The sequence below is a fragment of the Halictus rubicundus genome, unplaced genomic scaffold (genome assembly GCF_050948215.1).
Source record: "Halictus rubicundus isolate RS-2024b unplaced genomic scaffold, iyHalRubi1_principal scaffold0022, whole genome shotgun sequence".
In the NCBI taxonomy this organism is placed as follows: Eukaryota; Metazoa; Arthropoda; class Insecta; order Hymenoptera; family Halictidae; genus Halictus; species Halictus rubicundus.
The window spans coordinates 1,784,237-1,797,553 of NW_027488563.1; the positions used below are offsets into that span (position 1 = coordinate 1,784,237).

General features: G+C 40.2%; 1 protein-coding gene across 1 annotated transcript; it reads left to right on the forward strand.

Moving 5' to 3' along the window:
* The first annotated feature begins 550 nt into the window (after positions 1-550).
* LOC143363132 (uncharacterized) lies at positions 551-1,126 on the forward strand. Its single transcript, XM_076803740.1, has one exon. It carries the CDS (start codon positions 551-553, stop codon positions 1,124-1,126), a length of 576 nt encoding a protein of 191 aa, XP_076659855.1.
* The last annotated feature ends 12,191 nt before the right edge of the window (positions 1,127-13,317 follow it).

The following is a 13,317-nucleotide window of genomic DNA, read 5'->3' on the forward strand; positions in this document are numbered from 1 at the left end:
AAATGTTGTTCTTCCTTGTAAGGGCCGAGTCCTGGCGCCATTTGAAGTAACTTTTCCGTTGCAAAAATGTTGTCCGCGGCTTTATCACCGAGTTATTAACGAAAAACGCGAGCCAATCAGACCACGGCTACAGTAGACGAGATTCCGGTTCGGCGATAGGTCCCGCTGAGGGTGACGTCAGCACTGGTCGCGCTGTGATTGGCCTGTGTGTGTGTGTGTGTGTGTGTGTGTGTGTGTTTTTGCGGAGAACATTTTGGGAAATAACAAAATTACTTCAAATGACCTCAGGAATCATCTCTTTCAAGAAAGTACAACTCTATTGGGACACCCTGTATATTTATTTTGTTTAAATATTTATGTGTTTATACATCTTACGTCAACCGTCGTTTCAGAAAGATAATCCTACTCCAATATTTAATAACGAATAAATTCTGTGCATTCGTGACACAAAATATTATGTGATCCCATAATTAATAAGTAACGTCATTTTTTATTTTTTTCGGAAATGGCATGAAAAAATTAGTTGTAATATGGAAAGAGATCATAGAGAATGATGAACAATGACTGTCCTCCGACTGTCCTCTTAGGATTACGCGTGCACGTGCGGGCGGACGTCGGTGCGTCCCCGGCCGAATTCGTGTTCGGCTCGACCCTGCGCCTCCCGGGTGAGTTCTTTCTGTCTGAGAACGACTCTCCCGATCCCAATGTCTTCTTGGAAGAATTCAAACGCTTTATGCGCGAGGTGCGACCGATGCCGGTTGTGCATAACTGCAGGAAGCGTGTGTTCGTATTCAAGAAGCTGCAGTCCTGCACGCACGTCTTTATGCGGCGTATGGCACGGAAGGCTCTAGAACAGCCGTATACCGGCCCGCACAGAGTTGTGAACCGGATTACCGACCGCGTCTATATTATAGACGTGAACGGCAAGGAGCGCTCTGTCTCCATAGAGCTTCTGAAACCTGCGTTCGGTCTTGCGGAACTGCCGGCCGCGGCAACCCCTGGCACCTCCGTTGTGCCCGCCGATGCGTGTACGCCTGGCCCTTCTGGCTCATCGCGCCCCGTTCTAAGAACGTACGCGAAAAGAAAGTCGGTGCGCTTCATGCCGTCCGCGCAAAGCAGTTGTTAACACGCGTCCGTTGCGTATGCAACACTTGTATATATAGTTTTAGTCTTATGTATTATAATTGACGCCGCTTAGTATATTAAGTTGTGTATTGTGTTGTCACGTCCGGAGGTTCGACCGCTAAAGACTAAAAGATTATCACGAAAATCCGATAATGCCACACGAGAGGTAAAACGTAGAAATAAGATAATATAATAAGCAAATATATATAACACAAGAAATTAAAACCCTGTTAGCTCAAGCGCGCAATACCACAGCATAGCAACAAGAAATTATAGCAACTACGAAACACGCAAATGAAGATCGGTTTACATTCCGAAAAGCCAATAACAATGGCATCACGCCATGCTGAGTAACGAGGAAAAGATGCCGACTCCTTAGTAAGAAGACCCTGACGACAAGGAGCCGACCAGTCAAGAGAAAACTAAAATATGCAAGGTGGAGACTTTTGGGCCAGCATTCTGGGAAACATTGAATTGGCCGTCTTATAAATAGGGAGACCAACCCCTCAAAAGTCAGTACAAATCCAACAATCGTAAACCAATAAACTCGCGCTAATTCGGCCCGCTAGTAAAAATCGGAAAATTGTCGTAAATCGAAAAGTCGTGATACCGCGCAACTGGGCAGTATTCACCAGTGATACGAATCAAGGCGGACATTACATCTACCTCACCGCCCGAAGAGTTACACCTCGGTAATATCATCACTACTATTGTTACCATTGTCTTTGTACCAACACGATTTGTACCCTCCCTTGTATATGCGTTCTTTGTAAGCAACCTCTGTAACCTCATAATAATCTGATTCAGTTCCTAATCTTGAATAAATTATAAGTTGTTTGTTATAAAAAGGGGTTCAACCTTCATTTAAACAATCCTCAATTACCCGAACCGTAGCCGGTGAATGCAGGTAGGTTCGAAACTGCGTCCTATCCCCTAAAATTGTAATTCAGCCCACTTGGGACGTAACAATACAGTTAATTAATTTATTTTCTATTAATTTGACAAAAATGGAAATTTATTTATTTATTGTTTTATTAATTAATTAATTAATTATTTGTTTTTAATTAATAAATTTATTTACTTATTTTTTATTAATTGACCCTTATGTTACGTATGGAGAAGTTTCCTCCACTTTCATTTCGATTAGAAGCTCTAATCTCTTTTCTGAGAACTAAAAGTCCCTTTTGAATCAAGTGACTAACCTTATAGATTCCGTTAGATCGGTGAATATTCTATTTGGCATTCAATAATACTTCTCTGACCCCGCATTGCCAGTGCGTCAAAACCGTGCAATATAGGTAAACATATTCAATCGTAAACCATCCTTAAACTCATTCGCGACACAGACATTTGTAACAGAACTTATTACAGAATATATGTGTCTTGTTGTAAAATCGTGAAATCTATAAACCCTTAATTATTGCCTAATATCCTAATCTAGTAATTGAAAGTTCCCACACGATACAATCTTACCGCTCGGATTGTATCGATTAAAAAAATATATATATATAAGTTACGAGGCTACTAACAATCATAATCGTTAATCCAGCAAAGATTTCTCCAACCTAGTGGCTCCCTGATTTCATATTGGGTGCGTCCACGAAAGCTATACTATCCTAGCGGATCCCCAGTTTCGCATTGGGTTCTTCCGTATCATAAATATGGTTTCAGCATCCTCCAAACAACCAGGCAGGAAGCCTCGTTGGACAGAGGACGTCATGGAACAAGCCTTGAACGAAATAAAGTAATATTCCTTATTTTAAATTAAAATCCCGGAAGGAATCGGCTTTTGAAACTGTTGCGTTCCGTTTCCGTGTTTCAGAAAAGGATCAAGCATTCGCGGAGCGGCGGCACCTTTTGAAATCCCTTACACGACGCTGTACAGGCGGGCGAAGGGCATTGCAAGATAAAGATAAAGTTATTATAGTTATTGTTGGATTTTTCATATCTAATTTGTATACAAGCAAAAATAATCTCTGTGTTGAGAAACACTTTAGAGTGCCAGGAACGCGGAGCCTGATTATTATCCTTAGCAATGGGACTCTGGCAGTACCCCGACTCTTAAGGGTCGGGGGGTGTCATAAACGCATTTCTGGCCCAGGCCTTTTCTTTCGTTTCTGGTTTCAAACCTAAGCAACGGTTTTCCGTTGCACATTTTTCGTTAGTCTCGTCCAGAGTGTCGAGGTATCAAGAGTTAAAAGAATCCTTCCGAGTCTCTTTGAATAAATTAGTTTTCTTATTAAAATCAACTGTGTGTTTCTTATAATAAACCCCATATCCCAATAGGTTATGGGCCCAGTTACGTATTAAACTCAGTTTAATTGTGTACTATCTGCGTAGTGTATTAAGTGAAATAACAGACCGTAAAGGATAAATAAAATAGTTATAAGCAGTATATATATATTGTGACGTGGCAAAATTGTCCACGTCCCTCAGATCGGAGATCGAAAGACCGGGCCGCCCTTTGGCAGCACCACCGCGATAACGGTGGTCGTGATCGATCTCCCTGGGAGCGTCCGAGATCCCAGATCGGATATTGACGCGGTTTGAATGCCGCGCCACTTGGCGCGACACGAAGTTGCAGGACCGTGGCCGGGTCCCAGGGGGACCCGGATCCTTTTCCCAGCTCACAGGAACGCGGAAAATCCGGAGGGAAACTGTTCAGGGGACGGCTACGGAGGACGCCCTGCAGAAAGCCAACGAGAAGGACACCGAGCCCGGGCCTACCAACCCGGAGGCGCCGCCGAGGAATTACGGGTCTGAGGCGTACATCTTCTCGACCTCGTCGCCGCCTCGTCCCGAAAAGCTACACGCACCCGTCGAGGGAATGGCACGCGGTCTGTCTCCAAGGGAAGCGGCCAATCAACGCGCGTCACCAAGAAAGCGTTAGCCGATAGATCCGTAGCCGAGGGCCCCGTACCGACGGACGCGGCCCTGACGCGCGAAAGCTAGCGATAGGTTAGAGCGTCGCGCGGGAGCAGGGAAGAGTAGGATAGTGGGGGACGCCTCGCTTCCGCGTTGGCGAGTCTTCGCGAAGTAGGGCACTGTGCTGCCGAATCTAGTCCGGGTTAGTCACTGTACCAGTGCGTCAATTACCCAGTATTTTCGAACACCGTGACCGCTGCCGAGGGTAGGCATTGAAAGAGCTGCCGAATTCCGGAGAGTATAAGCCGCTAGGGAGCCCAGAGCTGCCGTCAAGAGAGAGCGAAGCGACTAGGAAGCCACGTGCCGCGTGGTAAGTGCCGACCAGGTTTTTTTCCGCACCATTATAATTTTCGCGTTGGCTCGGTAGCGTTTTTGCGAATCGGCCGGACTTCGAGTCGAATTTAAGACGTAACCTCGCTCGCCGTGACTCGCGATCAGAATAGAATCGAGAAGGGGGTGAGGCCGTCGGTCGGTGAACGGACGGGGGGCCCGTATCGTTACCGATTTTTGGCGAATCCAATCTGGGGACGTCCCACGGTGAGACGACGCGACGAAAACCGTATCGCTGTTTCCGGCTAATTCCGACGGCCACAGTCATTTCGAATTGCTGCCGCGTATACCATCGGAACCCGGTCGCTTCTCGACCGGCTAATTGCCACTCGTAGCTGCCGTACATCGCGCCTACGATCGGGTTCGACGCGTAGGAAAGTAGAATCGGGAGAAAGAAGCGCGAGCGACCGTCCAACTGTCGAATCATTGTACAATACCGCGCGGGCTTCGTTTCCATCGCTGCCGGGTCGCCCCGGCAGCCTTCTGTAATCAGCAAGACTAATAAATGTAAAGTCGAAGCCCATTCTCGTCTATCTTTCTTTCGTGAGAAACCTTTCCGCCGCGGGAAACGTCCCGCATTCCCTCCGCGTAGTACCCTGGCCCAGGCTGCCGCTATTCAGGCCCTCGCACGGTCCTCGTAGGTTCGGCGGAATAATTAGCGTCTCGCGTAATCTTCGAAATTGTTCGTGTGACACTTGCGAGTGTCTGGCGCCCGTTTCGAGTCCCGAACCTGGTAAAGTCCTCCGTCGGGGAAAAAGCCGAACCTACGGGATACCGTTTGTCACCGGGCGAAACACGTTCCGCGCGGCCGAACGTGCCTAACCCGTCGTGGCCCCGGTTTTCGTCCGTCGGACGGGTCGGAAAACGCGGGCCCCGTGACGATATATATACATTTGTGTGTATGCATAGTTTTAAGTGTACAGTTAAATATGAAGACAATAAAACAATGGCAAATTTAAATAGAAAGAGAAACATTCAACCATTTAATGATGAAAAGTACAGTGTATGGAAATTTAGAATTCGTTCATTGTTAACTGAACTAAAGGTGATCAAAGTTATTGATCAGCCAACTCCTGATATGCTAACTGATGAATGGGTCGTAGCGGAATTATTGTGGAATATTTGTCAGATTCTTTTCTTAGCTTTGTGCAATCAGCAAATAGTGCTAAGCAAGTGCTACGCGATTCGGACGCTGTTTATGAGCGAAAGAGTCGGGAGATGTGCTGAAAGAAACTGACAAAGTGTCAAATTTATTAATGACTTTACCTGCTTCCTATGATGGTATAATAACCGCGATAGAGACATTATCAGATGATAATTTAACATTGGCGTTCATAAAAACCAAATTACTGGACTACGAAGTGAAGCTAATGAACGAAAATCGGCACACAAGTTTAAAAGTACTTAATGCAGGCTTTCAAATAAATAAAACAAAGAAAAATAATTATGAAATTTCGAAAAATTTTAAAAATCAATATATTAATAATAGAAATAAATCGTCTAAATTTAAAGGACAAATTAAAGGATGTTATCAGTGCGGGAGAACAAATCATATTAAAAAGGACTGCTATTATTATAAAAGACAAGTGAAACATTCAAATATTCAAAGTGAGAAAATGGCTGAAACAATTGAAGTAATACAACCATCTGCATCTTCAGGAAATTATAATACATCCTCAACAAATTATGACCCATCACGTGTTGCGTTTATGGTGGGAGAATATGAAGAGAAGGACAAATCTGATCAAGATAAAACTACATTTATCTTGGATTCGGGTGCATCGGATTACATAATCAACAGAGAATATGTAGCTGAAAATTTTGACAAACTTCCTGTACCAGTAAAAATTTCCGTTGCGAAGAATGGTACATACATTAGTGCAACAAAGAGGGGTACCATACATATCACCACCAACAGGGGTATACAAGGGACGCTGCAGGATGTATTCTACTGTCGAGATGTACCGTACAATTTACTTTCGGTTCGAAGAATTCAGCAGGCAGGAATGAGCGTGACGTTTGACGAACAGGGAGTAAAAATACATAAAAATGGTAACGTTGTAATATCATGTAAGCCCTTGAACAATTTAACTGCTATTGAATTTATGCTTAATATGAATTTTAAAAATTGTGTTGCTCAAGCAACTAGTGCTGAAAGAGATGATTATACATTATGGCATCAGCGCTTAGGGCATATCGGTAAAAATAAATTCTTAGAGTTGAAGAATAAAGAGATGTTTGCGGATATAAAGCAAATAGAAAAAGTTAGAGTAAACGATAATTTATGCGAAGCTTGTGTAAACGGTAAACAAGCACGACTACAATTTCGAAAAGCTAAAGATAAAAGTCATGTAAGACGCCCATTATTCATTGTTCATACAGATGTTTGTGGTCCAATCACTCCAACTACAATTAATGAAAGAAATTATTTTGTTTTGTTTCTGGATGAATATACTCTCATTATTGCGTTACATATTAATTGCTCGGAAGTCAGATGTATTTTCTGCCTTTCGAGATTATGTTGCCAAAAGCGAAGCTCATTTTAATTTAAAATTAGTAAATTTACATAGTGATAATGGTAGGGAGTATTTGTCAAACGAAATGAAAGTTTATTGCGTTGAAAAAGGCATAAGCTACCACGTACTCCACAGTTAAATGGCGTGTCTGAACGTATGGTGAGAACCATAACGGAAAAGGCTCGGGCTATGGTAGCTGGAGCTGGTTTAGACAAAGCTTTTTGGGGAGAAGCTGCTTTAACGGATACATATTCGTTAAATATAACTCCAACAAGGGTTTTGAAAGAATCAAAAACACCATATGAAATGTGGCGTACGAAAAAGCCTCAATTAAGATACTTAAGGGTTTTCGGATCAACTGTGTATGTTCATAATAAAACCAGAGAATCAAAATTTGAGGATAAATCCTGGAAAGGTATTCTAGTTGGATACGAAGCAAATGGTTATAAAGTAATTTTGTAGTTTCAAGGCCAGTAATGGTTCGATCTGAAACTGATAAATCTAAATCAGTAATCTCTCAAAAATCTAATAATGATAAATTAGATACAACTACAACAAAGGTAGTCGAAACAAATGAAAATGCCAAATTAAGTAATGAACTTAATAAATCTGTAATAGAAACAGATAACGACGTGCAATGAATCTTTCAATAATAATAGTAACAAAAATGATAATAATGATAATGAAACAGGAAAATTGTCTCCCGAATTAAGGAGGAGCGATAGGACCAAACATCGTCCAACTGTTGCTTATAATGAAGAATGTCGTATACGTAATGTGTGCCGTATGCGTGAGTGGTGCGAGCGACTGCGCACGCTAGCCGCGCACGTATTGTGTGTGCGTAATTAGTCGCTATTCGGGCAAGGCCGAGACCACATGGCCGGCAGGTGAAAATACCTTTTATAAGTAACTTGTGTTAATTTCAATAAATATCACATTATACTCGCACGTCGCGGCAGGCCACCTAACCTGATCCTAAATACACCACAAAGAAGAAATGCCAGATGATTATCATCTATCCGTTCGCTCTATTGTTTATGAAGTTCCTAAATCATATCATGAAATCGAAAATAGGGATGATAAAATGAAATGGGAACAGGCTATTAAAGATGAAATTAATTCCCTTTTAATTAACAATACATGGACTCTAGTACCAAAGCCTAATAATAAAAATATTGTTGATTGTAAATGGGTATTTACTATTAAAAATGATGAACATGGAAATCCATTAAAATATAAGGCTCGTCTTGTTGCACGAGGTTTTAGTCAGAAATATTTAGTAGATTATAACGAAACATTTGCACCGGTTGCAAGGATTTCAAGTTTTAGACGTATTTTGGCATTTGCAAATCAGTTTGATTTGTTAGTACATCACATGGACGTTAAAACAGCATTTCTAAATGGTACGTTAAAAGAAGAATGAGAGTTCCTGAAGGAATTAAAAGTAGCAACAATGAAGTATGTAGATTGAATAAAGCGTCATATGGACTTAAACAAGCAGCAAGATGCTGGCTTGAGGTTTTCGAACAAGCGCTTATAGAAAGAGGTTTTAAAAACTCTTCAGTTGATAGATGCATATATATTTTAGATAAAGGAGATGTATCTCGAAATATGTATATATGTTGTACTTTATGTAGATCTCTGGCAGTACCCCGACTCTTAAAGGTCGGGGGGGGGGGGGGGGGTGTCATAAACACATTTCAGGCCCAGACCTTTCCTTCCGTTTACGGTTTCAAACCTAAGCAACGGTTTTCCGTTGCACATTTTGCGTTAGTCTCGTCCAGAGTGTCGAGGTATCGAGAGCTAACAGAACCCTTCCGTATCTTTGAATAAAACAGTTTTCTATTATAATCAACTGTGTGTTTATTGTCATAAATCCCATATCCCAATAAGTTGAAACTTCGCAAGGGATAAGAAATTCGACATTTCATATTACACAACCTAATATATTCCATGTTCTTTGGTCGTTACAAAAAATGATTTATTTGAATTAGTATTTTAACAATAAATTATTATTGAAATAATAATTCTATTCAAATTCAAATTTCTATTACAAAAACTTATTTATTAAAAAAAAAGGTTTAATTAATAAATAACAATAAATAACTACTTAAATAATAAATCAATAAGGCCAGCACAATACAGAATTCAGAATGACAAAACTGAAACCGAAACCGAAATCCAAAACCAAAGAATAACAGTTATAGAACCGAAATAATATCGATTCTCCAGAACCATGACCGTAACCGATATAAGCCAGAACCGATATTCTCGTAACAGTTACATCATTTCGGTTCTTCATAATAAAGGGTCGCCCCAGACAAGACAGGCAAGATGCCGAAGTTGTTTGGGCGCCCAAAATCGTCGCCCATAAGGGCTGAGCGTGTCTGCTGACCGCTTGAGTGGCGCACGGGGTGCTCGCAATAAAGGCCAAGTGCCGAAAATCGTGTCATTTGCTACCAGAACCCCAGACCAGTCCACTCCCCTCTACACCCCTGAGATGCCAATGATGTTGCGTGTCGGCCACAGGCAGGAACAGGCCACAGACAAAAGTTAGAAATCTCTGCCAATACAGACGCAGTCACGGTGCGGAATTTACTGAAATAATTCAATATTCGTGTATATCACGATATGAAATACATTTCTTTTGCATAGAATGCGTACGAGAATGTAAATTGTTATTAATAATCATATAATAATCATTTCTATGCATAATACAATTTTGCAATAATTATATGTCAATCATTTTTATTTATTCCTAATTTGCTTTTACTATATGTTTTATACCTATTCGAAAAGTAATATGAATATAAAGATAGATCGAGATTGTTTGGAAGAACGTGAATGGGGATCACATTCAAAGTACTGAGAATGAGTCGGATAGCGAATAACATTCAGTTATTATTAATTTATATATACACCTGACCTGGTGAAAAAGCGAATATAATAGTTTTTTTTTACATAATTGTTGGAAAGTGTTACTTCGATACTTCCCCTTCGAAATTTCGTTTTTTTTCAGGTAGCCAATTGCAAGTGAACCGACTGATCGACCGCTATTCACCGGCAGGCTTGGAAAAACCAATGTCCTTTATACTATGGATGGCATTACCTTTACTGTACACTGGGAGTGCACAACACCCTAACAACAGTTTAGGTAAAATATGTAAATGAGATCCCCGATAACTGTTTCAGTCAGAACCGATATATAACAGTCTGAAACAGCTATTTGCAGAACAGTTTCAGTCCCTATCAGAAAAGTATAATTGCGAGCGCCAAGGACTAAATAGCCAGTAGTTATAATCTTTTGAAGTGAGAACGAACAGGTCGATATACACATATAATATATGTATCAATATATCATTTCTTTCCTTGAGACTGTCTACATTCTGAATCCTACATGTATTGGATATTACTTTTTAATAATTTGTTACATACATAAAATGGTACTGTTTATTACATCCTGTGTTTCATATTAGGTACTGATCTTTTAATTACCGACAATTAATAAAAATGTGATTATTAATAATCACTGTATTATTTTGTGGAATTAGCTATTAATTCAACCAGAATATTTCATCTCTGTTTAAATACAATGCTTTCTGCTTCTATACTCATTTCAATTTACATAAATAAACTTTTATTTATTGATAGTAAACATAATAACAATTGTCGTTGAAAATTGAGATACCTATTTAGCGCTATTTTTATCTTGTATTTGATTCATATAAACTGTTGTTGGCTTCTTTGAACCTTTTGCTATCAAATACAATTTTCAACACGGACGGAAAAATATTCAAAAGATTGTCACTAAAAATTTTAATGACAGTAGTTATGCGTTGTTATTCCATATTCGTTACAAGTTGCGGCATGTCTGTTATTATCGATAATAATTATCGATATTGTTATTATTGATAAGCAATTGTTTCGAAACTGATAGCAATAATGGTAAAAGATCAGCTAAATCTGAACACCTGTATGCTTTTACGATATAACGATAAGTCAAATCAGTAGTAAACAGAATTTTATACAAATTTATTGTTTATAATTAATAAATTCTTGCACAATTTATGAGAATATTTGGAAAAAATAACTAATGATTCTACATGTAATGTCAATATATAATAACAGACACGCCGTGTTAGAGTTGATGCGTGGATATATATTTTAACGTGTGCGTTTATTCTAATAAAGATTAAATTGGATTACAGAAACACGTGCTCTGCACGTTCCGCGTTACAAATCGCCATATTACATAGTTGTCTATTGTTTTCTTGCGCACGCATCTAGCCCCTCCTTCACTCAGGAGCTCACGTCAGATGACTGTCGAATCAAGGCGCGAATTATAATAATACTCCTTCACACCTCCTCTTAATGCGCGCCGTACCTTAGTATCGTTTATATTATTCCACAAGCATTTATATATGGGTTACATCCCTTAAACCTATCGCATCTATACAAAAATAATGCTTGTCTTTAGTTAACGGCTTAGTTAATACATCAGCTGGCATTCGCTCGGACGGTAAGTATTCTACGGAGAAGGTTTCTCTCTTTAAGACATCACGCAAGAAATGGAACCTTATATCGATATGTTTGGTTCGCGGATGAACTATCGGATTTTTCGCCAGCAGCTGTGCTCCAATGTTGTCGCCATAAATGGATATCTTTGCGAATTCCTCCAATCCGATTTCTTTCAGAATCTCCTGGAGGTAAAGTCCACCTTTCACGGCCTCGGTCAGCGCCATATATTCGGCTTCCGTGGAAGATAACGCAACCGTGCGTTGTTTCTGGGACTTCCAGGTTACGGGACCTTGTGAGAACTGGATCACGTACCCAGTATACGATTTTCTATCCACTTGGCACCTTCCCCAATCGGCATCTACATATACGGATGCACCCTCATCCGAATTCCTAAAAATAATACCATGATTAATTGTACCTTTTAAGTATCTGAGGACCCTCTTTTACTCCAGCAATCAGCTTCACGATGACCCAATTTTCCACACTCAAAGCATTTAATTGGCGGTTTCCCAGGAGCATACGTTTTATTGCCCCCTTTGTCTCGTTTTATTTGTTTCTCGTTTTTCCAGTGGTTGTGTTTGATGGCCATCGCTCCGTGTTCCTCCGAACGTTTCTGCAATCTTGTCTCGTATTCTTCCAAAATTTTTATTTTAATCGTATCTAAATCAGGAAGCTCGTCTCGAGACTCCATAGCGCATCTGAAATTCTCGAAACTTTCTGGCAAACTATTCAGCAACATGGCGCTCTGCAAGTCTTTATGGATTTCAATGTCCATCTCTGCCAGTTTTCCTACAATCTCAATAAAAGAATTGATATGTTGTCGGACATCATCGCCACTCGACATGCGATGGGTTGTAAGCCGTCGCAGCAACGTGGCTCGTTTGGCTGGCCCTTGCGATGCATACGTTGCTCGCAACTTTTGCCAGACATCATGTGCCGTCCGACACCCTTTTAATTGATTTAGTTCTGATGGACTTACGCATAATATTATATCGGCTTTGGCCTTTCGATCACCTTTGTCCCATGCCGCTGCCGCTGCTGCTGTCGTCGCATCTCCTTCGTCGACCACGGGTCGTTTCGTCGTCCCGGCTGCATATTCCCATCCATCGTTTTTAACTAATAGCGCTTCTGCTTGCATGCACCATGTGTCGTAATTGTCCTTATTGAGGACCTCAATTTTAGACACGCTTCCAGTTGCGAAAGCCATGCTTTCTCTTGCACTTATTATTATTTCAATATTCCACACAACCGGCACACAAAAAAATATATATATATTCCTGGGCCCATAACCTGTTAGAGTTGATGCGTGGATATATATTTTAACGTGTTTCTGTAATCCAATTTAATCTTTATTAGAATAAACGCACACGTTAAAATATATATCCACGCATCAACTCTAACACGCCGCAACTTGCAACGAATATGGAATCTCGCATAACAACTGTCATTTAAATTTTTAGTGACAATCTTTTGAATATTTTTACGTCCTTTTGAAAATTGTATTTCGTAGCAGAAGATTCGAAGAAGCCAACAACAGTTTACATGAAACAATTTCAAGATAAAAATAGCGCTAGATAGGTATTTCAATTTTCAACAACAATTATTATTATGTTTACTATCAATGAATAAAAGTTTCTTTATATAAATTGAAAAAGCATTTATTTAGCTTTAAAGTGAGTATAGAGACAGAAAGCATTGTATTTAAACAGAGATGAAATATTCAGATTCAATTAATCATGCAATGGCTCGTTTGGTTTAGTTTTCCAGAATTGGCACTGTAACTTGGAAAGTAACCGAAAATACGCGCTGTGCGTTACACGGCAGTAACGGTAAACTGGCAACTATGCGACGAATATTCTCCGATGTTATTTGGCAACTACGCCCCCGATACCAGTAATTCAAT

What these genes read in the sequence shown, in the direction of transcription:
- LOC143363132 (XM_076803740.1), top strand. Translation starts at nt 551, where the DNA reads ATGATGAACAATGACTGTCCTCCGACTGTCCTCTTAGGATTACGCGTG.